General features: G+C 52.6%; 12 protein-coding genes across 12 annotated transcripts; 3 read left to right on the plus strand and 9 right to left on the minus strand.

Moving 5' to 3' along the window:
* Nucleotides 1-741: 741 nt before the first annotated feature.
* On the plus strand, nucleotides 742-3404 carry NUU61_000812 (putative C6 transcription factor; the record flags this gene model as incomplete). The annotated part of the gene is made up of 3 exons (XM_056651395.1): nucleotides 742-1440; nucleotides 1502-3262; nucleotides 3333-3404. 3 exons carry the CDS (start codon nucleotides 742-744, stop codon nucleotides 3402-3404), a joined length of 2532 nt encoding a protein of 843 aa, XP_056516245.1.
* Nucleotides 3405-4422: 1018 nt separating this feature from the next.
* On the plus strand, nucleotides 4423-5839 carry NUU61_000813 (uncharacterized protein; the record flags this gene model as incomplete). Its single annotated transcript, XM_056651396.1, has 3 exons — nucleotides 4423-5427; nucleotides 5483-5756; nucleotides 5814-5839. The coding sequence occupies 3 exons, from the start codon at nucleotides 4423-4425 to the stop codon at nucleotides 5837-5839; spliced, it is 1305 nt and encodes a 434-aa protein (XP_056516246.1).
* Nucleotides 5840-6101: 262 nt separating this feature from the next.
* Nucleotides 6102-6977, minus strand: NUU61_000814 (SDR family NAD(P)-dependent oxidoreductase; the record flags this gene model as incomplete). Its single annotated transcript, XM_056651397.1, has 2 exons — nucleotides 6102-6291; nucleotides 6388-6977. The coding sequence occupies 2 exons, from the start codon at nucleotides 6975-6977 to the stop codon at nucleotides 6102-6104; spliced, it is 780 nt and encodes a 259-aa protein (XP_056516247.1).
* A 271-nt stretch (nucleotides 6978-7248) lies between these two features.
* Nucleotides 7249-7739, minus strand: NUU61_000815 (uncharacterized protein; the record flags this gene model as incomplete). The annotated part of the gene is given in 2 exon segments (XM_056651398.1): nucleotides 7249-7459; nucleotides 7471-7739. 2 exon segments carry the CDS (start codon nucleotides 7737-7739, stop codon nucleotides 7249-7251), a joined length of 480 nt encoding a protein of 159 aa, XP_056516248.1.
* A 165-nt stretch (nucleotides 7740-7904) lies between these two features.
* NUU61_000816 (uncharacterized protein) lies at nucleotides 7905-8108 on the minus strand (the record flags this gene model as incomplete). The annotated part of the gene is made up of 1 exon (XM_056651399.1): nucleotides 7905-8108. One exon carries the CDS (start codon nucleotides 8106-8108, stop codon nucleotides 7905-7907), a length of 204 nt encoding a protein of 67 aa, XP_056516249.1.
* Nucleotides 8109-8150: 42 nt separating this feature from the next.
* Nucleotides 8151-8441, minus strand: NUU61_000817 (uncharacterized protein; the record flags this gene model as incomplete). The annotated part of the gene is made up of 1 exon (XM_056651400.1): nucleotides 8151-8441. One exon carries the CDS (start codon nucleotides 8439-8441, stop codon nucleotides 8151-8153), a length of 291 nt encoding a protein of 96 aa, XP_056516250.1.
* A 435-nt stretch (nucleotides 8442-8876) lies between these two features.
* On the minus strand, nucleotides 8877-9263 carry NUU61_000818 (uncharacterized protein; the record flags this gene model as incomplete). The annotated part of the gene is made up of 1 exon (XM_056651401.1): nucleotides 8877-9263. The coding sequence occupies one exon, from the start codon at nucleotides 9261-9263 to the stop codon at nucleotides 8877-8879; it is 387 nt and encodes a 128-aa protein (XP_056516251.1).
* Nucleotides 9264-10447: 1184 nt separating this feature from the next.
* On the minus strand, nucleotides 10448-11527 carry NUU61_000819 (uncharacterized protein; the record flags this gene model as incomplete). The annotated part of the gene is made up of 4 exons (XM_056651402.1): nucleotides 10448-10830; nucleotides 10911-11059; nucleotides 11139-11286; nucleotides 11398-11527. 4 exons carry the CDS (start codon nucleotides 11525-11527, stop codon nucleotides 10448-10450), a joined length of 810 nt encoding a protein of 269 aa, XP_056516252.1.
* Nucleotides 11528-13089: 1562 nt separating this feature from the next.
* NUU61_000820 (uncharacterized protein) lies at nucleotides 13090-14714 on the minus strand (the record flags this gene model as incomplete). Its single annotated transcript, XM_056651403.1, has 4 exons — nucleotides 13090-13425; nucleotides 13509-13877; nucleotides 13931-14547; nucleotides 14585-14714. The coding sequence occupies 4 exons, from the start codon at nucleotides 14712-14714 to the stop codon at nucleotides 13090-13092; spliced, it is 1452 nt and encodes a 483-aa protein (XP_056516253.1).
* A 2918-nt stretch (nucleotides 14715-17632) lies between these two features.
* NUU61_000821 (uncharacterized protein) lies at nucleotides 17633-18130 on the plus strand (the record flags this gene model as incomplete). Its single annotated transcript, XM_056651404.1, has 1 exon — nucleotides 17633-18130. One exon carries the CDS (start codon nucleotides 17633-17635, stop codon nucleotides 18128-18130), a length of 498 nt encoding a protein of 165 aa, XP_056516254.1.
* A 643-nt stretch (nucleotides 18131-18773) lies between these two features.
* NUU61_000822 (bifunctional cytochrome P450/NADPH--P450 reductase) lies at nucleotides 18774-22403 on the minus strand (the record flags this gene model as incomplete). Its single annotated transcript, XM_056651405.1, has 5 exons — nucleotides 18774-20353; nucleotides 20405-21391; nucleotides 21458-21898; nucleotides 21966-22211; nucleotides 22286-22403. The coding sequence occupies 5 exons, from the start codon at nucleotides 22401-22403 to the stop codon at nucleotides 18774-18776; spliced, it is 3372 nt and encodes a 1123-aa protein (XP_056516255.1).
* A 689-nt stretch (nucleotides 22404-23092) lies between these two features.
* Nucleotides 23093-24243, minus strand: NUU61_000823 (glycoside hydrolase family 16 protein; the record flags this gene model as incomplete). The annotated part of the gene is made up of 2 exons (XM_056651406.1): nucleotides 23093-23387; nucleotides 23444-24243. 2 exons carry the CDS (start codon nucleotides 24241-24243, stop codon nucleotides 23093-23095), a joined length of 1095 nt encoding a protein of 364 aa, XP_056516256.1.
* Between the last annotated feature and the right edge of the window lie 568 nt (nucleotides 24244-24811).

Genomic DNA, 24811 nt, shown 5'->3' on the forward strand with positions numbered 1-24811 from the left:
CGAGTCTAGCACAACCAGCCCCTGGATCTCTATTCGCGGGTGAGCCAAGAAGTGACAGGAATCGACAACTGACAAGCAAATGATCCATAAAAAGACCAACTCGATGGGGGCCAATTCCTTCGTACTCCGTCGATCGTCTCGATGGTTGGAAACAATGATTGCTATTCATAGAGACTCTTTCGAGACCTTGAGCGACGCCGATGGAGAAAGCCAAGACATTGGAATTTGCTTGGGCCTTGCGAAGCTGATCATCTCGTCGATCGGGGGGTTTGTGGATGGTTGGATCTATGAAGCTGCCCAGGTGTAGAGTGGAATTACTACCACCACGCATGCCTCGAGAAACGAACAACAGAATAAGGGACTTTAAAATAGTATAAAATATTCATTTTTCTTTTAAGTTTCTAATCCTTTTCTGATCCTTTTTTAGTTTAATCTTCTCGACATCTCTATTTTCTCCTTTCTTCTCTATATTTCTCCTGACAAGCTAAAATAAGGCCAGCGCTCAAGACTCTACTTGGGGAACTGCTTCGCTACCAAATCTTCTTATATAATAAGTAAATGAGCAATTGAATATTCCCATTGCGAGTGAAATATCGAATCGTCGAGGGGATCGGACTGACTTGCCGTTTGGGGCGCAGAGCGGGCCCGCGGCAACGTAAGCCGAGACCTTCGTTGAACTTCGGAGCTAAGCATGCAAGCATACTACAAGCATACTTCACGTTCTGCAGTGAATGGCAAGTCATGGACGGCCAGAAACCTGCAATTGCACCCCAACTCGAGCGGGCGCGCAAGAGGCGCCGGCGCACCATGGCCTGCACGCAATGCCGCAGTCGCAAATTGCGCTGCGATCGCGAGTACCCGACGTGCGGCCGGTGCTTAAAGAGCAGAACTCCCACCAAATGCACATATGAGGATGGATTTCTGTGGCAGCGGCCCACTACTTTAGCTGCTTCTTCGTTTGCCGACCGAGAATCCACCCTTCCCAAGCCCCGAGCTGATCACACACCCGCTCACACGCCTCCGGACTCGGTGATCGGGACCAAGTCGGCTCGGGAGCCCCTCGTCCCAACCAGTATTTCTGACCCAGCTCCCTACCCCGCGCTGAGCCCTTTTGATGGCTCGTCGCATTGCCGAGGCCGACCACCGGGTAAAGAACGGCGGGACTGTTTCTTGGAAACCGTCCTCGGTGCCCCAAAGGCCGCAGTCAACCAGGAGCCCTACGTGAATACAGGACTCCTACAGCGCCCCAAGCGTACGGCTCCGGGGCCGAATATATCATTCGCGTCGCGGGCCGACGACGAAGATGCTAATGAGGCCGAGGATGATGGCGCGTTGTCGCCGTCTCATCAGCTAGATCTCTCGCCACGAATCATGATGAGAGGTCGCGAGACCAAGACTCGGTTCAGCGGATCCGGAATCTATGCCAACTTAGTCGGCCATGTATGTTTTGCATTCATCTCATTCCTCTGCGTTCAATACTGGTACTTACAGTCCCGTCTAGTTCCCGGATATAAGATCCTTCGCAGAGGAGATCAAACTGGCGAACCCAATTCTCTCACAGCTCCGGCCAGACTTAGAAAGAGTCAGGCGAGGGCTATGGAAGCGAAAGCCACTCAATGAGCCGTTTCCTGAGCCTACCACGGCATCTCTAATTGACCTGCTGCCTTCTCGCGACGTAGTAGATGAACTAATCGGCCTCTACCTGACTTATATCGAGCCTACTCATCGCATCCTCCACATCCCGTCGTTTCTACGGGAGCTCGACGAGTTCTGGTTGCAGATGGACAATCCAAATATGGTCTCGCCCGTCTTTTCCGTGCAGCTTCTTCTAGTCCTCGCTTGTGCATGGAATCTCGCCGACGTGGCTAGCCTCCAGGAGAAAAATACTGACGAGCTCAAATGCTATACCGCCTTGGAGTGGGTGCTGCACGCAGAGAAGTGGCTCAAAAGCACACCCATCAAGCGCCCTGAAATTGCCGCTCTGCGTCTGTCCATTTTGTTGATTGTGGCCCAAAATTGCCATGGAATGAAGCGCAGCCAGGCATGGCTTACCATGGGCACTCTCGTCAAGCAAGCGATGATGGCGGGCTACCATCGTGATCCTAGCCAATATAGTCGGATCTCGGTCTTTAATAAGGAAATGCGCAGACGGATTTGGATGACGATCGTGGAGTTGGATCTACAGATCGCCATAGACCGGGGCATGCCACCGTCCGTGCAGAGCTCCGATTACGACACCTTCCCGCCACTGAATGTCAATGATGACGAGCTCCACGAAAACTCTACCGAGGCGCTGGAAAGTCGACCGCTCAGCGAAGTCACAGACGCATCCTTCCAAATTGTCCTGGGACGATCGCTTCCCCTCCGTCTGAAAGCGTGTTCACTGATGCATTCCCCGCGGATCAGCTGTCGATACAAGGAGATTCTACGTCTGGACTGGGAAGTAAACCGGCAACTTTCTCGAATTCCCGCGTGGATGACGCCGGATGCCAGCGACCTCGTTACTCAGCACAAAGTAGCTCTTTGGAAGGCATTGATTGAGACTAAGCTAGCCCAGAGCCTGCTCTCGATTCACACCCCATTCGCCGTCGAAGCTCGACGGGAATCGCTGTTTGCCCCCTCGGCGCGATCTCGCCTGGATGCTGCAACCATGATTCTCTCGACACAGCGGCGGCTACATGAAACTTCTCGGCCGCTGTCGCTCTGCATGTTGGGCGAATGGACTCTCCAGGCCTATATCTCTCTGTGCCAGTTGCTGCATACAACAGATTCTCCTAATAGTAAGTATTTACCTTCCTTCTCATTTGAAACGCCTGCTGCTTTGCGCTTGCCCTTACTTATATCCAACGTAGATCGTTCCTCTTACCCCTCGTCCTCGACTTTTCTCCTTCATACCGTACCAGGTCTCCCTGACTCACTACTCTCTCTCGTTGAAACGGCCCTCCTATCCCTCGAAGGCCGATTCCTGCTGGTTGTCAAGGGTGCCAAGGATTACTTCTTTCTGTCAACCATTGTGGCATTAGTAAAGGCCAAGCTCTGGCCAGCTCAGGCGATCATGTATAAACAACAGGTTGTTGAGAGGGTGCTCTCCTTTGCACACACGCTTTTCTCGCGACACGCGACCTGCGAACATCTTGGCGATCCGGGAATGGGCAGCTTCAAGAACAATCAGGTGGCTGCATTTACTGCAACCCCGGGCATGCCCCCTGTGCTGCCATCGGACTTGAATGGGATGTTCCCACCGACAGATCTTGGCGTTCCAGTAAGTCCCGCTTTTTTTTTTTCCCTATAAGTTTGCGCTGGAATCATGGTACTCATCCTGCTTCTTCTAGTCCGGTGACTTCGACCCTTTCTTGGACGTGTTTGACTGGGAGGATTTGACAGGAATTGCTTTGGGTAACTGAACTATGTATATTACATTCTTATAATTCATATGAAGCGCCGTGATCAATATTCTTCTATTTGGTGTGTGCATATATATAGGAAATAATTAAGGCGACCACCTGCCTAATTCGTATAGTAGAGATCTATATAAAAATAGCTAAGGTATCCACAGTGAGGTAATCTATGCCCTACAGGGGGCGATGGATTTGAGGATGCGATCTGATCACTACGCGAGAATTGCGGAGCTTGCATTTCGTCGCGACCAACTTAGCGTGCTGACAGCATGCACGGCATGCATCGGGGGATGGTTACAGGAGCGCGACCTGGGAATGGCATCAAGCCACCCGCCGTTGCATGCATACTGCTCGACTATCACAGGTGATAAATCTCTCTCCCTAATTGATCCTTGAAACGAGCTTGGAGGAGGGACTATTGGGACAAACAAAACATCAACTAATTCGTGTGAAGCACCACTCGTCACGTCGGAGGTTATCCTTATTCCATTTCAGGGTAACATCGCTCAAAAGCAGAAAAAACAAAAATAGGAAGGATTGTCATCGGCAGCCCCGTTCCTACAGCATGTAATCTTAATCGTGTTCTCTCACAGGAAGCATCCCAAAAGTGGGAACGTGCGTGGGGCTCTGATTCCTGAGACGGCTGAGATGGCCCCCGGGTACCCAAGAATACCTCAACGCCCAGCCGGCAGAGGCTGTGGGGCTAAGTACCGACCAAGTACCAAGGGACATAAGCTAAACTTAGCAGCAATTTCGGCGTCCCCTTGGGTGTCCCTCATCTCCACGTCGGCTAGGGTTCTTTATGTGATGACCAACTCATACATCTAATGTTTTTGATTTCCTTTTTTCTCTTATTTGAATCTATGCTTGCTGTATATTGTTCCTGTGAGCAAGTAGCATGCGCTGGTTGATTCGATAACCCTAAAAACCATCTCAATCCGGCGACTTCCGTCACACTCTGACCTATCGCACGGATTCTCTCCTTTCTCTATACAATAATCGACTTAATTCCTCACATTTCACCATGCATCTCAGAACTCCAGCGTTACTATTGACAGCGCTAGCCTCGCAGGTGAGCGCCCGTCTGTGGCCGCAAACAAGCCCAAATCTAGATGCACCGCAAGTCTTCCAAACCACCGACCAGCTGCCGCTGGCGAACCCAGGGCATATCACAGCACACGACCCCAATGTGCTCAAGCACGGAGACCATTATTACCTCTTCAAAGGCGGGTGGGGCGTGTCAATTCTCAAATCCAAGGACATGAGTGGGCCATGGGAGGAAGTCGGCCGAGTTCTCGACGACGACAGCGTGATCGAGAAGGGCAACCGGTCGTGGCCGTGGGCGCCGACCACAATCGAGAAAAACGGCCTCTTCTACTGCTACTACGCAGTCAGCCAGCAAGGGTCACGCAACAGTGCCGTCGGCGTGGCCACAACGACCGACATCAACCGCAGCGGCTGGCACGACCATGGCGCCCTGATCAACACGGGCTTCGGCGACCACGCGGACGCGTACCCGTTCACTGTCACCAATGCCATCGACCCTGCCTTCATCACCGACGAGCACAACAAATCCTATCTGATCTACGGCAGTTTCTGGGACGGCATCTGGAAGCTGCCGCTGTCGGATGATCTGCTCTCCATCAAGAACCCCAGCGAGCCCGAGGCCGTGCAGCTCGTCTACCTCCCTGACCTCGAGCTGAAGCCCATCGAGGGCGCCTGGATGAGCTACCGTGATGGCTACTACTACACCTGGTTCAGCCATGGCGAGTGCTGTGACCTCGAGAAGCAGTTCCCCAACGCCGGCCAGGAGTACAGTATCCGGGTTGGCCGGTCGAAGAGCGTGAACGGCCCGTTCGTGGACCGCGACAATATTGGCTTGCTCGATGGCGGAGGCACCATTGTTTACGGGTCTAACCACGGCATCGTCTATGCCCCCGGCGGACTGGGGGTCGTGTCGGGCCATGGCTCCAAGCGGGATATTCTCTACTACCATTACCTGAACACGACTATTGGGTTTGAGTTTGAGGTAAGTGTGCTCCGATGCTTCGAAGGTTTCAGTGTTGATCTAACTGTTATCACAGAAAGCTCATCTGGGCTGGAATGCCTTGGAGTATGAGGATGGATGGCCCGTTGTTGTCGATGGCGTCAATCTCGAGCCTACTACATCCAGCCCTGACCCCAACGGCGCTGCCAGTGCCACAATTATTACCAGCACGAGTACCAGCACTGGTACTAGCTCTAGCTCTAGTGCCGGTGCCGGCTCCGGCACCACAAGTAGCCCCAGCCCCAGCGCAAGCTATAGCGCAGGCTCCATTATTGGGCTTCCAGGCTGGTCAAGGACGATGATCTTGATGGGTGGGTTCATGTCTTATTTCTTCTTTGATTAATTCGTGCTGACTCGAATTTTCCCAGGTTCATGGCTGTACATGTGGACATAAGAGACTCTGTCCGAGTGTCCTGTATGCATTTATTATTGTATATTGGCTTGCATCGACAACACCGATAGAATTGGTGGCAACGGCGTTTGGGTTAAAACTTCGGGGGCATTTTATGAACATTTGAGGAACGTTTCGATGGACGATTCGATGTACATTAATTTCTTCGACTTGGTGATTTCCAGATTATATAGGGAACGATTCTTAAGTTATTTCAATCATAGAGTAGAAAATTTTAACACCTGTCTAGCGGATTTCATGCTACTCATGGATCCCATCCCCCGTCCACGTTGTAAACCTGCCCTGTCGTATACGATGCTGCATCGCTGAGCAAGAACACCACTGTTTGGGCAACCTCGTCCGCAGTTCCCACGCGCGGGATTGCCGTCGGAGTCGAGCTCAACCCACCCTGGATACCGATAGCCCTATCCAGCAGAGGCGTCTGGATCGATCCTCTAAGCAGGATATCAGTTGTCTTTTTTCAAGCAAAGAGCAAAATCATATCTGGTTCTTGATATTTGATACGAAAGAAAGAAAGAAAGAATACTCACGGCGCAACAGCATTCACCCGAATCCCCGGCCCAACCTCCTTCGCAACAGACCTAGTCAAGCCCACAACCCCATGCTTCGTAGTCGAATACGCTGCATGCAACGCAAACCCACGAACGCCCTGGATACTCGATGCATTGACAATGCTTCCCTTTCCACCCGGCGCAGACTTCATAATCGCCCGCAGTTCCGCACGCATGCAGTACATCATCCCGGACAAGTTGACGCGCAGCAGCATATCCCACTCATCGTCATCTTGGTCGACGAACCGCCCCACGCCGTGCTGCTTGCCGATCGTGCCGGCCATGTTTGCCGCGCCGTCGAGTCGTCCGAAATGCGAGACTGTTGCCGTGATCCAATCATTCACCGCGCTGGCTGACCCGATATCCACTACTGTTGTCAGGATGCTAGATGCGGAAGAGTCAGAGGAGCCAGACGATTCCTCGATTGTGCGGCGCGCACTTTCTAGGGCGGTGTTGGAGATATCGGCGAGGGAGACAAGCGCGCCATGTGCGTGGAGTTGGCGGGCTACGGCTAGTCCGATGCCGCTGAGGCCGGTTACTGCGTAGACTTTGCCTTTGAGGGAGTCCATTATGGGGTTGGGATATATGGAGAAGATAGAGAATGTATGAGGATGAGTAGGGTAGTGAGAAAAAGCAAAAGAGAGAGGGGGTAGAAATATTCCAACAAAGACTCGCACGATGTCACCTAGTGGGATGGCTCGTGGAGCCGGAGATGATCCGAGGCAAATCACAGTCTCTCCATCATCTCAAACAAAGGTGGCACCTGGTGGAGCCGGGTATATCCATCATGGCGGCTAAATGCCGTTCGTCCTGCGGGGAAAACCCCCCACGACGTCTGGCTCATGCCTCATCACGAATCCATCGCAACGCCACCTCTTGAGGATCCTTGACCTGCAACGTCATTTTGATAATGGATTCGTTGAGCTTCTGACGCAGCATCTGTTGCAACTCGTCTGGATCCTCGATTCCAGCTATTGGCAACGGCTCGCACCGAGCCCGCTGGAACAGCGTCGCAATTGTCGCGACAAACTCTACTTGCGACATCTTCATGCTGGGACACACTCGTGGCCCAGCAGACCAGGGCAGGTACGTGCCTTTTGGCGGAGGGTGATAAGCTGACCGGAACTATCGATCCATCTGGATGGCTTGAACTCCTCGGCGTCCGAGCCCCAGATCGCCGGGTCGTAGTGGACGTTCAGGTGCTCGACATGAATATGCATTGGAGGGGTGAGCAGATGTGACCCGTCCGAGTCCACAATTTGCTGCTCCTCGGAGATGTGGCGCATAGCGCATAGAATAAAGGACGGGCGGGAAATGGCGCAATGTCTCATACTAACAGAAGAGAGTCAATCCAAGAGTCTGGCTGAGCGGGCTGTCGAGAAGGCCGGGGTATTTACCATCAATGCTAGAACGCGAGGACACCTTGGATATGTCTCCTCGTACTTCCACGAGACGTCTCCTTCCAAACCGCGGACCTCGTTGCGGATCCAAGTCTGTCATTCCGGGTACGCAGCCAACAGAGTCATGGCAAAGCCCATAGTGTGGGCGGCAGTTTCGAAGCCCGCAACGGTCAGCACGAAAAGGTTCCCACTAATCTCGTCTTCAGTCAAGAAAAGCAGGTCCAAGGAATCGGTCTTTTTCTGCTGGTCAGAGAAGTGGATGGGCATACTCAGGAAGTTGTCGCGAGGGCCCGATCCCATCCGGGCCGTCTGTCTCTCTTCCTCGAGCACCTTTCCCATGTATTAGGGCACCTTCGCTTTCTCCTGGCCCAAGAGGCGCAGAAACTGCGGCATGAACGGCAACATTAGCAACCTGACGGGTACAAAGGCCGCCACCAAAAACTTGTCTGCGATGATTGCCATGGCGCCGAAGTACGCCCCTCTACCGATTTTTGCCCCAGATGTGAGGCTTTGCACGTCGGGTGACCATGCCTGGTGCTGGCCATAACCTGCTTGTCCGATCACATTGATGGCAATGCACCGCAGACCCTCCAAGGTTTTACCGCCGGGGTGGTCGACCAAGTAATCCAGCATGGTAACTAGCATGAAGGATGACATATCAATGTTCACACTCCATGCCAGAAAGAGAAGAATCAAAAAATCCTTGAATTTTGAAGATCTAGTGTAAATTTATTCCTGGATGTATTGCTGAATATCTACTCCGACTCTCGCTCAATTTACCCTTTTGAAGACTCCGACCGTCGATGCTACTACAAAACGACTAGCTAATTAGCTCTTCAGACAGACTAAGTGGCAATGCCAGTCCGACATAATGCAACTTGATATGCGCAATGATATTAGACAGATATCCGCACTGCTTTATTGCGGTAGTATGACAATTCAATCATTCGTGGTAAATTCAGATGCGTATAGTGCTAACTCCATGTTTTCACTCCGAGGGGTATTCCCGCAACCAAAATAAATAAAACCCAATATCCACAACACCTAAAATGACATATAGAAGAAACTTCATAGCAGCATTCTAGATAAAACCAAGCCGCTAACCAACATCAACGTCCATGTACTCTTCGTCGTCGGCGCGACAAGCACCGCACTCGATTCATCCGCATTACTACCATACTCGACATGTTGGGAGTTCAAGCAGTAATTAACCCGCTCGGTCTCTGCAGAAGAAGTCGAATTGCACATGGCAGTGCAGGGATTCGGATTTGAGTAGTGCCACACAGCGCTCTGGCAGCAAGACTGCAGCACCGCGCTCATGTTCTGGTGCAGATGTTCCCTCTGGTAGACGGGGACCATAGTCCACCACTTGTAGGAGGACGGGAGGGAGGGGAATGCATCGCGCGAGTATTGGCATTCGGCAGGTACAGTATAATTCGTGCTCTTATTGGCCATGGCGAGCGAGGATTTTCGTAACGTGGAGATGAACGGGGTTGTCGATTGTGGAGAAATGCGTGGAGTATGTATACCACACTCGCGGGTAATGTGTGTTGCCTTCGAAATTCGAACTGGATTTTGCTTTTTTTTTTCTTTCTCGAAGATCAGAAAGACAGGAGAAGAGCCTCCGGCACGACCCAATTCTTCTGTCAATTGCCTGGGTTTAAATCGGGCGAGCGGGGGCTGCCAAGCTGGTGATGTTGGGCGGGACTTCGTGGGGGCCGGGGCTAAGTATCAGCGGCCCAATGTGAGGGTTGGGGCGCAATGATCTTAATATAGGTGCAATTCAAGGAAAGTCTCGATTCAAGTGGAACCCAGTTGTTGAATCACCGTGCAGTTAGACTGGGATAGATATCTATCATGGAGACAAGGTGAATCTATGAATCTCAGCCCTATGTCTTTCCTTTTCTATTTTTGCCTCGAGCTCTGCCTTTAGATCGACCAAAGTAAACTTAATGGCATATCTAAACTCGTAATTCCAGTCAAACTAAAGCTATTTTAAGTTACCAACCAGCTTAATAGGGTGGTGACCTCTGTCTGGTTCATGCTGGTCGAGTCATTCAACATTAGAGGATGGTGCGGCGTGTAGAAATGAAAAATAAATCAAGCAACACTCATTTCCTGAGGGATGAAGACGGCATGTATCCGTTGTACTGCCAGTCCATCTTGACCTTACACTCCGCCATTGAGATGTTGCCCCGCCGTATATCCGGAATCAGCAAATCCAAAGGCATTTCTCGTGGCATTGGTTACAATAGTCTAATAGGCCATGAGGATTCGGTTCCAATAATGTCGTACAATTTCGACACATCTGGGATATAGTCAAGGATTGGATGGGATCGAACAGTAGATATCAGGGTCCGCAGGACTAAAGAGAAGAACGGCCCGACGACAGAGACCGTCTACAAAAGATCACAATTTCTTTTCAATATGCTTGTTGCCCAAGAAAAGAAGAAGATTCGTCCGACACACCAACGCCGGAAGAAAATGCTATTACTAAATATGTCCATAGCTGAGGTATTTATAACCCACAAGAAAGTGAGAAAGTGACCGAAGAAAACGTATGAAAATCTTCAACGAATGTCACGTTCATATTAAGGAGCCTTAATTCAGCTCCGCCGGAATGAAGCCGGGTGAATATATCATGGCGCAGTCTTTGCAGCCGGGAGCTCCGCTAGATTCGCCCTCGAGTCCAATTCATGTGGCCTGGATTGAGGATCGAGCTCACCAAAGCCGCGGGAAGATCCATACTCCGTCGAATTGCTGGGCCCGGTCGACGAGAACCCGCCCATATGTACATGCTTCTCGGCAAGGGCTTGTTGCTTCTTGCGGTTGCCGAGCCAGAATCCCAGAGCTCCGATAATGGCGCAGCCTGCCACGGGCCCAACCACAGCGCCGGCAATCCAGGCTTTGCTGCCGGAATGTTTCGAGGAGGTGTCATTATTGCCGGAGTCGGTTGAAGTGGCGGCGGCACCGGATTTTGATACTGAGGCTGCTGGGGTGGCCGCGTGAACAGCAACATTACCTATTAAGTTTTCAGTCAGTCGTCTTCTTATTTCTTTTCTTTTCAACCCCCCTCTCTTTGAATTGGATATCGCAACTTACCCTCACCGGTCGGGGTGGGAGCGGCAGTCGTGTCCATGAAGATGGTCGAGGCAGTCCAGCTACTCGCGCACCACATATCCACGAAACTGGCCGTAGTGTTGTGGGGGTCGGGGTAAAGTTTCATGTTCGCACAGGTACTGCCGGTGTCGCTATTTGCAGGACCGTTGAGTCAGTGGAATGCCGCGAAAGTCAATGGGGGGAAATGGGTTCTTGCAGAGGCGCTCTTACCATTCCATGGTAGCACCACCCCAAAAGGAGAGGACAGAGCTGTCGCAGGATGTCGCGAAGGGACAATTCGAGTTATAGTCGGAGCAGCATCTTGCAAACGTGCTGTATAGTTGCCGCGATTCTCCTGGATCGCACATAACCGGGGACCCTGTTGCAGTTCAGCCATGGCGCTGGCCAGAGATTATTCGCGCTGAGGGAGAAAGAGAGAGAGAAAGAGAGAGGGAGAGAGGAAAGGATAGTGAATTTTGACAAGACTCACAGGAGTTGGAGGCAGCCGAATACCATCCTTGTTGAGTCGAGGGCGTGGGCGTGGGCGAGGGCGAGGTAACCGAGGCACGAGATCCCGAAACGATCGCCGCGCAGACGGCAAGAGATTTCCATGAAAGCATGGTGTGAATGACTCAGGGGAGGAGGCGGGGGGAAAGAAGAAGAAGAAAATGTCACATCCAAACACCTCTCGTGGGGGTCAGGGCACGGTCAAGGGCAACGGCACGAGGTGTTGAAAGTGCCAGGAGTTGCAGAAAGACAAACCCATTTCGCCCCAAGGTTCTGCAATCTTGATAAAAGACAGCAGTTCTTGGGATAAGCGACTCTACGGCAGCTTTAGTGAACCCTAATATGGCAAAGGAGGGTCCCCAACGGGAACCGGGTCTACGTGTGTCATAGGCAGGGGAAACCCTCGTTGGTATGTGTAGATCCCCAGAGATTGTCGTCGGAGTGGAGTGATGGTATCCAATAATCTACTTCAGCTGAGAGGGTCTATGCAGGCATTTTTTACACGATGTTATTATAGGCTAGGAGAATGCCGTGGGTGGGCCCGATCAGCATGTATCATATCCACGTTGGACTCTTTGCGAAGGTGAGGATATTATTCAAGGGAGATATTATCCGCTAAAGCGAGGTAAAAACTAGTTTGGTGTTTATTTAGTGATCATCTCGAGGGTAAATATATATCCATAGTCATGCACTGATCAAATATCAGATATCCATCGAGTGCAAGTATACCAGGGACCATCCTGTCCAAGGTAAACAAAGGCGTAACGTCTAGTAAAGTGACAAGTTTACTGTAGGGGGCGGGTCTGCAAGGCTACACGCCTATCCGAAAATAAGAGTTTAGACGAGAATATCTTGCATTTTAAAAGTATTGTGATTGTCAATCCTGGCCCCAAAAGCCAAGTGCGGATCTACTTACCTGCCAGAGCTATCACAGGACTCGTACTCGCCCTGGATGTCAGATCAATAGTAGGGCGCTCAACCCTCTTTCTTCCCCTCGGCTACCCGGTATCCACCCCTGGCCCTCACGGAAACCGCATGGCCCGTTGGTGGATCAAAGTCGCCGGGGGTTAAATCGGGCCGGGTATCTTGATATCCATTGGTTCAAATCTGCCTGATCTGCATGGCCCCGCTGGGCGCACGTTGTTAGGGCCTGAAAAGAAAAAGGGGGAGTTCTTGGGTTCAGGTTCAGCTGTACTCGACTAGCAGAGCAGTCTCTGGAGAGACTTCACTAGAGAATAATAATGATGACGAAATATGAAAAAAACCCCCTGATATCTGGAGATTTTTAAATAGTCTTGGCTTGATGTCCACGGTCGAACTGAACCTAGGAATCCCGAATCACAACCAAGCACGGCCCTTAGCTTAGTCTAACCAGCAGAGCCCACAGTGGGTCGCAATCGTCACTCAGAGGGACAATACCGGCAAGTCAACTTGAGCATTACAAGATTTGCTGTCTGAGAAACGGCAGGAAAGTCACTAGGAGAGAGGCCAGAGAAGCCACAGGAGCAGTTTGCAGAGATAAAATTAGAAGGCTGGGAAACAAGCAGGCCTCTACGTCACGTCCCCGGACTGCTACCCTTCGAAGCGGCCATGCAGCAATATAGGGCTTTCAAACAACCACGAGATGATTTTATGCGTATGTCCCGACGGTGTTTCTGTCCTATCTACAAGTCATCTACAAGCGTGCGGCCGCATTAGCACGCCTCCACATCCTTTTTCTCCTCTCATGCCCTTCATCGAAATCGTTCACCCACTTCCGATCGAATCGTGGTAGTCGTCGTCCAGGCGTGTCTGCAGGCGGATCTCCTGCGAGCAGCCGCAGGTCTTCAAAATAGGCCTCAAACTCGGGATTGAGTACCGTGAAGGCCGGCCCGTCGCCCTTTTGTGCAATCCGGTCGACCTCCCATTTTGCCTGTTCGGTCCCAGACGGCAGAGTGGCCCGGCCGGCCAGGACACGCGCCGCAGCGACGGCCTGCCATTCGAAGACTTTGAATGTCAAGCCAGCACCGACCTGATGGTTGTGAATTGGCGAGTTAGCGCTATTGCTTCTTCTGGTTTCATGTTGGACAGTTCGGGGAAGGATGATGCACGTACTGCTCCTACAAAGACCAAAGTCGGGTCATGTCGGTAAAAGACGTGCTGGTACAGATCTGGCACGCGGTTATTGCGTGTCGGCATCTGCGGCAAGAAAGGGAGAGTCCAGGTAAAGCCCGTGCCAAAAATGACGTGGTCTATTCCCAACTCGGAGGTGCCATCCTCAAAATGCACCGTGCGGTCGCCGTCGCTGCTGGTGATGTGCGAAATGGGCGCCCGTCGCTGGATCTTGGGGTGTTTGAACGCTTCATCGCCGAAATACACGTTGTAGCGACCCCGGACCACGGCATGGATGGGTACTTGTGCACTGTCTATCAGGCTCACTGCGGTATCTGCGGCGGAGACCGAGGCGCCGACGGTGATGACTTTCTGTGGATGGTCAGAGCACAGCAACTCAACAGCTAACAAGCGACATCACGTACCTTTCCTCGGTATTTACCCGGGCCTCTGTAGTGTTTTGTATGTTCCACGCTGCCGGGATACTTTGCTGCAAACTCCTTCAATCCCGGAATAACAGGGATAAACGGCACTGCATAATGACCCGACGCCACCACAACAGCGTCGAACTCTTCAGACCACCAATAGTCCGATGGCGTCTGCTGATCAGAGAACTCTGCTCGTCGCAGAGTCAGGATCCATTTGTGGCTACTGGGCTCTTTCACTGTGCGCTCGACCGTGGTGTGGTACTGCACCAGGTTCTGATACCCTTTCTGGGTGAACAGATCCTCGATATACTTTCGAATGACGGAGTGATGCCGGAACGGCGTATCCGAGCCATGTCGGTCTATCGACCACTGCGACCGGATCGCAGGGATCGGCTCCTGGGAAAAGGACATCACACCCGCATCGACGTTGGTCTCCAGCGCCGGGTAGACGGGCGAATCCATAAAGCGGTTTTGAGCAACAGCCGATGTTCGGCATGGAAGATGCTCTGGGACCTTTAGAGGTGCATCTGCTGTGCGCGCATATAGCTGGCCCAGATCGAGCTTCTGTGGAGGCTCATTCTCTCTCGAGACCCTGTGGCAGTTAGATTTGATGGCTATGATGGATGTGAAGCTGCATTATGTGATACATACCAACACCCCCGGCTTTCTCTTGCCTCTCAAACACGCGGATGACATCAAAAGTCTTCTCCTGAACCAGTGCATCAACGGCAATGGCACCCGATGGGCCGGCACCGATCACGGCCACGCTCTTGACCGGCATACTTGAGCTAAATCTTGAGAGTATCAGTAACTGGGAGACGTTACATGGACAGGTGATTCTGTTCCTCTCGGCCGAGCCTGTGAAGAATCCGACGATCTGGGGAAGGTTCGGCTGTCACGCCATCGCGACTAGATCTGCGCAAGCCCGATAAGGCCACTAGGCAAAAATCCACTCACCAGTTGATTCTGCTTTTAGATGCCTCGAGTAACTGGAATTTTGACGAATCTCATTGCTAAAAAAAAATTAATAAAATAAAATAAATTTCTTACTGAAATTTCGATCTGGTCGGCAAGCCCCGATGTTTTAGCCGAGTGATCCACTTACCGTGTCGGGAATGTATACCCTCGAGAAGTATTGTCCGTCCCTCTTTAAATGCGATATTATAGAGACAGCCCATTCAAATGAGGACAAAATAAGCTACGTATATAGAGTGAGTAAAATAAGGTTCACAGACCAATCACCCGCGGAAGTATAAAAGCTTCCATGGTTATAGACGGTCCAATTGAACATGACCACGGGTCCAAACTTCTTGTAGACTCCATCTACGGCAAACAGATCTATTATCGATTGAAGAATGAATCCAAGTAGCCCTAGAGCAGTTCCGCATGCCGCGACTTGATGAGCCCACATCGACGGTCCTGCTCTGGTTAGCACGAGCGACGTACTTGCCATTTCCCACGAAAACAGCAGCAGACAGAATAAAAGTAACTCTCGGCAAGGCTGCTGTACAGCATGAGCTGTTCTGCTCTTGCGCTGCCCACCGGGTCTTGCTTTGTACGGCTTATCGCTATGCAGTCCAGCTTGCAGTGATCTCTCGGCACTTGAAGGATATCCATCACATTATCCACAGCCGCCGCTGTCCATATGTCAATTACGCAGGCAGGTTCATATTAAGCAGACCAGAATGTGTTGCCAGTGCCTTATCTGCCACTCGGAAATGGGTGGCGCTATCAGGTATCAGATTGCAGCTATCTCTGCGTGTCGACTAAGCGGATGGAAGCCCACTGATTGGCAACCCCTGGTCGTGAGGAATCCGAGTCGCGGCTGGAGTCCTACGCTCCTGCAGGCTTCCTCTAGAGGGAATGCGCTGCACTATTTCACCAGACACCGGGACCAAATTCGGCAGCCAAGTCAGCAAAAGAATAGCGGACACTCCAGGACGAGGGGCTGTTCCATGCCTGCGATGTCTTGGGAGCGCATCCCCAGCAGCCCTGTAGGCACACCGGCAGCAACGTAGAAACCAGTCATCAATCTCAGCGAGAACCAATTGCCATACTTGGACCATTTCCTCGTCATCATTCCTGAAGACAGCTCCTGGTAGGAGAGAAACGTCTGCATCTACAGCAACGCGGCAATGGCGGTAGCCCAGTCTTTCGTCTGCATGAACAAAGCGAATCTGATGTCAAGAGCCAGCACGTGGAATGATCTCGACGTGTGGCCAATGCGTGTCGACGCTGAGTACATCGCCCTACGGGCAACCACCCCGGGGCCATAATCCTGCTGACACACTACTGCGTGATTTTGAAACAACTAGCGAAACTGCTGTTATTTTGTTGGGCGATCGGCGAAGTTAATAACTTCGATCGTCCGTGTGCCGGACCAGCAGTGGCATTCGGCCATCCACGAGGTCGTAGATCGGGCTAATGAAGCGTGAGGGGGGATGTTGGGGTTGATAATTTGGGTGTTACAATGGGGCCACATCTCACAGTTGACTCTGAAACGGCTTGGCAGCCCTGGCAGTTGTCGAGCAATGCAACTCTCGCAGAATCACCAATCGGCATACTTGCGGTTTGTCTCTTGTTGAGTTGTTGCTGCAGTCCGGTCACACCACAGAATTTTCGTGGTTGTTACATGCTGCCTTCATCCATATCTCGGAAGGCGAGGTTCGTTATAGCGTGGTTCTTGGCATCCACCAGGCTCAGCATAAATACCGGAGTGATTGGACGCCACAGGTTGATCAGTGGAGTTGATCTGTTCTTACCCTTTCGGTAGCGTCTTAATTGGTTTTTTTTCCCCAGCTGGTACATTCCGTGAGAAAATGGCCGCGTCAACTATGGCCCCCGTGGAAGGATTGCCCGGTGGCAACCCTAACTCGCAGAGGACTTGGGGCCAAGTAATCTGACCCAAGGTCCGCTCACTCAAAGCATGCCTTCAGGGGCAGGGGTTCTGCGTATCTGATATGAGAAACGAAAAAAAGAAATAGGATCGAAGATTGCAGGGAAAAGGAACAGGATAATGACAATCCCGGGGCCATCCCTTTTCACCGCAAATCGCAATAATATCTCGACTTATAGTGAGTGAATGGGTGTTTGCTAGACTCAGCCTTAGTGGACCCCATCACTCATTTTTCATGTTGAACGCCCACAGGGCTGGATGAATGGCCGACTCAGGAATGCAAACCGAATCACCCGAAACGAGACAGATCAACAAAGGTTGCACAGCAAAACTTTGTCTCCAGATCGTATGGATAATGAGGTCGTATTGACAGACAGAACCCGGTCACAGACTCGATTCCCATGTCGATACCTTCCTCAAAGAAGCTTGGCCAACGCCCCGCTGCTTTATGTGAGCAGACATCTCCAATCGGAGCTGACTGTCTTCCTGGTCTTCCTGGGGGGTCTCGAGGAAGTGGACCTGAAAGGAAGAATCCTTCCCTGGCAGCCCCCTAGGTCGTCATCATTGCCGATGGGGTCTGGATGTGGTTAAAAAAAAAGAAATTGGGGCGAGAGGTCTCTGCCAAATCTAAAACCCAGTGCCCACCTCGTTCATGTCTTGACCCGCCGGTAGAGTCTCGATCTTTTCCTCTTTTACTATTTTAATTCTTCATCTCCCTCCCTCCCTCTCTCTGACTCGTGATTTCGCTCGCTTTTCCCTTCTCTACTCGATCAATCACACCCCCGGTCGTTATCTTTTCCACAATGAAGTTCGCTGGCATCGTTTCCCTGGGCCTTTTCAGCGCCGCCGCCGTCGCCATGCCCGCCCTGTCCTCGCAGCCCGCCGTGAACCCTGCCGGCTGGGGTGCCACTAACAGCCAGCTGGCAGGGCCCGCCCCGACAGGCTGGAGCGGCAACTCCAACTCTGGCTCCGGCTCCGGCTCCAACAGCGGTGCCGGCAACGGACGCAACCAGGAGCTGCTGGAGCTGCAGTCCAAGATCCAGGACGCCATGAACCACTCCAACCAAGCCCAGGCTACCCAGTACCTGCAGCAGTGGCAGAGCTTGGCCGCCGGCGGTGCCCCCGCGGCTACCAGTGCTGCTGTGCCCGATAGTGGCAGCGTTGCCTCTGGTGCTCCCGCTGCTTCTTGGGGTGGTGCCCCCGCTGTTACTGGCGCTCCCGCTGCTCTCAAGGGTACCTCCAACAACTTCGTGCCCTTCAAGCCGGCTACCACCGGTGCTGCTGGCTTCCGTCGTCACTAAACAAAATATTTTCTTCGTGAGAAGGAGCAGAGAGAGGCCCGCTCTTAATGGTGTGAGACTTGCTCTTTAATTTGGGGGTGGTTTACTTTGGTGTGCTGTGCATACTATGTTCCCCCAACTGAAGTCTGCAATTGACTCGGGAGGATGGGTTTTACAGTGTACGGTTCATGTGTATGATATGCAAGATACTGGCACTGGCGGCTATTGTTAAGCTCTTTTTTCTGTGTATATGGGTATAGATGTGTCTGGTAGGATGGAACGTTTTTCTTTTGTGTTTTTTCTTTTCGTCGAATGCACTTGTGATATATACTATACTATATACTTTCGCCTCTTGGGTTACTTGGATTGTAGGCTCCATGTATCCGCTCATTACCGCTGCAGGGTAGACTTATAGTGTAGCAAGGTGCAAGTAGTTTATCGGTCGTCGACCAACTTGATGTCCTTGGTAACTATCCTCATGTATGAGGCATATTACTATTAGAGAACACCAGGCCCTGGTCAAGTGTAGTTTACGTTGATTGTATTTAAATGACATGGTCTGTGAGAAACATGACTTATTCATTTTATTTAGTAAAAGCTTTACTTACAAGCGAACGCTAATCATAAGACATCAAGAATGCAAACAACAGCACAAGTCCACACCCTAAGCAAAAACATCCGTCGCATAACGCTCCTTCGTCCGTAGCTTATCAAAGAACCGATCCGCGGCAGTCTCCTCATCAAGCTCGGCATCAGGCAGAGACGGCGTCTCGCCCTTGCTCTTCGCAAGAGCAAGCAGTTCCCGACGCCGCTCCAAGAAAATAGCCCTACAGGAATCGCGCACCGCTCCACCAACCCCCGTACTCCCACAGACATAAATGCGGGCGCCCTGCTCAAACAGCTCCACAATCTCCGCGCGGTCCTCCAGCATCAGATCCTGGATGTGGCGCGCCGGCGACTCGTCCCCGTCCGCGGGCCGGCTGTACGCCCAGCGGACATCGACAGCGCCCTGCGCAGCCCACTCGGCCAGCTCGGCGGCGTGGATGTCGTCCTGGCCCTTAGTGCGGCAGCCGACATACAGCACGGCGCGGGCGGGCTTGCTGGCTAATTCAACAGGGGTTGGTGTGGCGTCCGTGGAGCTCTGGCGGCCGCGGATCTTCTCGGCGCGGTCCATCACGAAGCCGCGGAAGGGGGCGAGCCCGCTGCCTGCGCAGGCCATGATCATGGGCGTGTCGAGGTCGACGGGCGGCTTGAAGCCCGAGTGCGAGGGCCGCACGGTGATGTGGGCGCGGTCGCCGGGCTGCAGCTCCGAGAGGTAGGTCGAGGCTACGCCCATGTAGCGCTCGGTGCTGTCGCCGCCCGGGGTGGCGGTGCCGGAGAGCGCAGGCGCGTTGATCACGCCGAAGGTGATGGAGCACTCGGACGGGTCGAGGAGTGGCGACGACGAGATCGAGTACTGTCGTACGCGCATGGGCGGTAGCAGGGCGAGGAAGTCGCCGATCGAGAGGTTGATTGCCGGGTAGCGCATCAGTAGGTCCAGAGGGCTGACGCGCTTGCGCACGATTTCCTCGGTGAACCGGCTCGGGCTCGACGCTGTATATTGCAGCTCGGCTTGCGTTTCAGCATCGCCCATGGCTGCTTCTGCTAGCAGACTGAGGTCGCGCTTAGACGCGGGCTGTGACAGCTCCACGTAGGTCGAGAGGAGCTCGAAGGCTGAGATGGGCGTGTCGAGCGGGATAGACGGCGGCGAGCTGGTGCTTTGCGAGGACTTGGAGATACAAAGGACGGCATCCCACGGCAGATCGAAGCGGCGGATCGCCCGGCGAACGACGGAGCTCGGGTTCACGGGCAGCACGGCCAGATAATCACCGCACTGGTAGGTCATATCCGAGGGCAGCTTGAACCGCAGCACTCTCTTGGCTGGGGCGTTGGACGGCGTCAAGAGCTTGTTTTCGACCACGAACCCTTCTTCCAGCTGCAGACCCAAGGTCGACGCGCGCTTGCCCGAGCTCACTTCCACCTGAAGCGACGACTTCGGCTTGGAGTCTTTGGCTGGGCCAGCACCGCCATATTTGGCCGTGATGGCTGGCCAGAAGCTGGTCTCGCCCCAGCTGTCAAAGTCCGTGAACATGTCCGAGTTGGCTGCGTCGGCCAATCCGATATCGCAAAGTCGGTTGGCTCCGTTCTTTTCGGCGAGTTCGTTTACTGCTTTTGGGATCCGATAGAAGGTGGAGGACCAGTCGTCTGAAATGCAAGGTTAGTGAGGTTTCGAATGAGTTTCACGCAGATACTTACGATGGCCGCAGCCAAATACGGCGTAGTTGACGCCTTCCAAACCGCTACCCTTGAGTTGGCTGAGCCATTCGAAGAAGTGGGCCGCGTTGTCGGGGGGCTCGCCTTCATAGGAGGCGGCAATGAAAACCACGGGATCTTCCTTGGGCACATTCTGTGATGCCGAATCCAAGGAGCTTGGCTGCGCCAAGTACCCATAGCCGACCGCGTCATCAGCCAATCGTCTAGCAAATGCTTCACAGGTGCCCGTGTTGCTCCCATAAAAGATGTGCATTGGCTTCAGCTTTCCGCCCGCGGGAGCCACCTTGGGCTTTCGGTCCCGGCTCGCAGCACCAGACTCCGGAGGCGCAGAGCCAGAGCCGCTGAGAGAAGTGCTGAGCGTGGTCGGATCAAGGCCCTCGCGCAGGGTGGCCTTCATGTGGAACTCTTTGGGCTTGATGGTGAGGGTCTGCTTGATGCGCAGGTCATAGCTGGGGTTGTCCATCTGGAAATTGAAGTTCTGCAGCAGAATCGCAATCACCAGCAAGGCCTCCTGCCAGGCGAATGGCCGGCCAATGCAGCCGCGCATGCCATTGCCAAAGGGCTTCCAGGCGTTCTTGGGCAGCTTCTCAAAGTTCTCATCCAGCATTCTCTCCGGTCGGAACTCGTCGGCGTCGGGGCCGTAGACCTTCGGGTCGCGATGCATCTTGCTCAGCATGACCAGCACCGCCTCGTCCTCGTGCAGGACATACTTTCCATCTGCTAGTGTCACGGGATCTTCCTTGTTCTTTGTCGGGTGAGCGTGCAGGGCGATTATGGGGGCCGTGGGCTTCAGTCGCAGTGTCTCGCGCATGACTGCTGTGATATAGGGCAGCTTCGACATATCTTCGACGACGATCTTGCGACGGCCAATCACGCGGTCGACCTCTTCCTGGGCCTTTTTGTAGGCATTCGGGTTTTTGAGCAGGTAGTAGAAGAGGAATGACAACATGCCAGAGGTAGTCTCATGGCCTATGGACTGTTAGTTTGGACAAAAGCGACAGACACGGCGCAATCCTCAAGGTATTTCCAACATACCAGCAATCAAGAACGTAATCATGTTGTTCACGATAGAATCATCGGTCAGACCTTGACCCGTCTGCGAGTCCCGCCCCAAAATCAGGGCATTAAGGAGATCCTTCTTGTCTTCAGGGTTTTTCTTGCGCGAATCCACCAGCTCCTGAGCCAAGTTGCGCAAATAAGTGATGTCGCTCCAGTACTTTTTATTGTCGCTAGTAGGCAAACTGTTGACCAGCGCAGGGCGACGAGCGCGGCCGCCCGACCCCGACAGCAAGCCGACCATGGCCTCGACGAACGGGTGCATCTCGTCATGGTAAAACGAATTGAACCGAGTACCCATGGCGCAGAGGGCAATGGTGTCCAGGGTCAGGCGGGTGAAGTCATCCGTGACCATAATCGGGGTTTGGGGGCCCTGTCGAGCCCATTTCATGACGAGTTGGCCGGCAATATCGTACATTTCTGGGGAGGTCAGTTATAACAAATAATAGAATGGAATAATTAAAATAAAATAAAAATAGATACCCACCATCGAACATGCTCCGAATCATCAACGGCCCAAAAGCAGGCACGAGAACGCGATGCGCAATAGCCCAGTTCTCCTCGCCGGGGTAGTTCGCCGTAAAGAGGCCATCGTGGACGCCATTGCGAATCTCATGCAAGCCAGCAGCGACCTTCTTCGTGAATCGCTCTTCGTTACAGACTTCGTCAACGAGCTCGTGGGAGCTAATGAACACTCGGGGTGTACCAAAGGTGGATAGTCGAAAGATCGGACCTATCGACACGATAGAAGAGCAATTGTCAGCGTTTTGACGTCATCATTATTATATTTAGGTAAATAATTCGCACCGTAGTTATCGGCCAGCAGCTCAAAGCTATTGACGGGGACATCGGGCTCGATGTCGTAGATGTTGCCGAGGAGGGGCACGCCCTTGGGGCCCGGGATGGGGACCTGTTTCGAGCTCATGGTGGGGAGTCTGCAATGTGGCAGAAAACCTGCCAGTGGATCGATAAGAGGATCCCGGTGCAAATGGGGTTATGATGGGGTTGAGAAAAGAAGAAGAGAAGAAGTAGAATTAAACTGAAGAGAGGTGGGATGTGTTAAAAACAGAGAAAATGCGAGCCTTTTCTCTCTTTTTTAGGACTATGCAACAGCATAAAACCGCAAATCTCGGGTTTGCTGAATGCCTCGGCTCCACACAACTCACAGCCTGTTTTTGCTCACGGCCAATCACTGCGTGGATAATCGTGAGCGATCGGCCAGCCCGAGGCATTGCAGTTTAAATATCGGACACGGAAACGGACACGGTGCAACCAGTCCCCGCCTTCATGACATCAGGACATGCAGGGAATAGTTCCTGAATTGGATAATACAGATCATATGGAAATATAGAAATAGGAGAATATCGAGGCATAATATATAATATCGCGACACGTATATATCAGTGGGGTAAAAAAAAAAGACCTCGACAATACCACAATGAACCAATGGATATCAAATATCAAAAGAATGATCATGAATCCGAGTATACTGGCATCCCAAGAACGTCCCAGATGACGACAGCCGCCACAACAGAAAATAAGAAGAGGAGCACAGAATAATTCGTGACAGTGGAATAAGACAACAAGAAGCAAGCGTGAGTGAAACCACCCAGGCTAGCTGACTTGCTGATAGCCCCGGTTCTTCCATTCGGTCTGTTTCCAATCATTCTGGTAGTTTTCGGCATCGGCGCGCTCGGTGGCATGGCGGGCATCGTCCAGGGCATATTCCAGACGGCCCTTGCGGCGCTGGCGCAAGAAAAAGATCACAAACGCGGCAATGCCCAGGATGCCGCCGGCTGCGGCGCCACAGTAGATGCCGATATGGGCGCCTTCACCTAATTCCTCCCATTTCTCTGACATAGACTTGGGAGGAGGCTTGTTGATCTCGGTCAGGGCGGTCGAGTTCCCACTAGAGTGTCATGTCAGCGACTAGTTCAGAAGGGAAATCAAAAGATATATGCCCACCCCTTGACATCGATGCTCTGCCAGCTTCCCGAATGGTCCGAGTACGTATACTCCTGGCCCGAGTGAAAGTCTTTTACACGCATCTTCTGGACGGTCATGGTGAAGGGGCCCTTGTCGTAATCGACCAAGCCACCGGCCCAGTCAATAGTGCCTTGCTTGGCACCCTTTCTGCCGGCGGGCCAGTTGCTGACCTTGACGCGGCAGGGGGTCTGCGGGTAGTTTTGGCCAAAGACGGTGTTGGGCTCGGAATAGTTGACGGTGCGCACGAGGTCGCCATCGATCCACCACTCAAGACGGTCCTTGTCCCAGTAGGTGGTGTAGTTGTGGAATTCGATATCAGCATTAGCCACGACGTGAGTACCGCCACGGCCGTACGTTGTGGTGTTGCCCTTGCCAAAGAAGTTGGACTGCACGGCGCTGGTGTTGTAACCGGCCCACTCCCAGTCGATCTCGTCGAGGTCGTCCGACTCGAGCACGACGCTGCTGATGACGCCGCCGCCGCGAGCCATCTTGACGTGCGTTTCGACGACGCCGAAGAAGATGTAGAAGTTAGACTGCAGCAGCGTAGACTCGCCCTCTTTGCTGAAGGTGAACTCAGCGCCGTCGTTGGTGTATTTGATGTCGCCGGTCTTCATGTTCCAGATCTTGTCGTTGAGCGTCGAGTTGAACTGCCAGGTGTGCTCGGTGCCGAGCGCGGCATCTGCGGGACATGACTTCTTGGTGGGATTGCAGTCGGTGAATGTCTGGGCGATGGCAGAGCTGGCCAGGGCCAGGATGGACAGAAGAAAGAAGAAGATCATCGTGACGGAAAGACTGTACTCAATACTCAAACCCTTAAATCAAACCCCGGTTAAACGAATGGCTGGTCTACGAAAAGTAGACAATGGAAAGAACGGGAGGACACGATATTAAGACTCGGAAAGTAAACGAATGGACATGCAATGAATTGCACGAGAAAGATTGGAAGGTGGGAAACTGCCCACCAGCAGGATCCGGAGGGGTTGGGGAATGATGAGGGTGAAGTTGAAGGGGAAAGCATCGAGAAGAACGGGGGGATAACCCGGGGCACAGTATTATCACAGTATCACAGTATCACAGTATTATGGTATTATTATTTGTGTAAGGGGAACACTGCAGGAAATGAGGTTTGCCACAACTTGCTTAACTATACCCGGCCTAGCGGGTGGGCTAACTCCTTAGGGCGCCTCGGAGCCCCCCGTGCCTGGCCCTAAACTTGTTTAGTTGATAGTGTTGATAGCTAGATACCTAGGTATCATTAATAGCATTAATAGCATTAATAGCATTAAAAGCATTACAAGCGGGACTGATGGGACTCCCAGTCTCCATAGCTCCCGGTATCTGCCTAAT

This window comes from Penicillium alfredii (assembly GCF_028826965.1).
Source record: "Penicillium alfredii strain IBT 34128 chromosome Unknown utg000001l_segment0_segment0, whole genome shotgun sequence".
Classification (NCBI taxonomy): Eukaryota; Fungi; Ascomycota; class Eurotiomycetes; order Eurotiales; family Aspergillaceae; genus Penicillium; species Penicillium alfredii.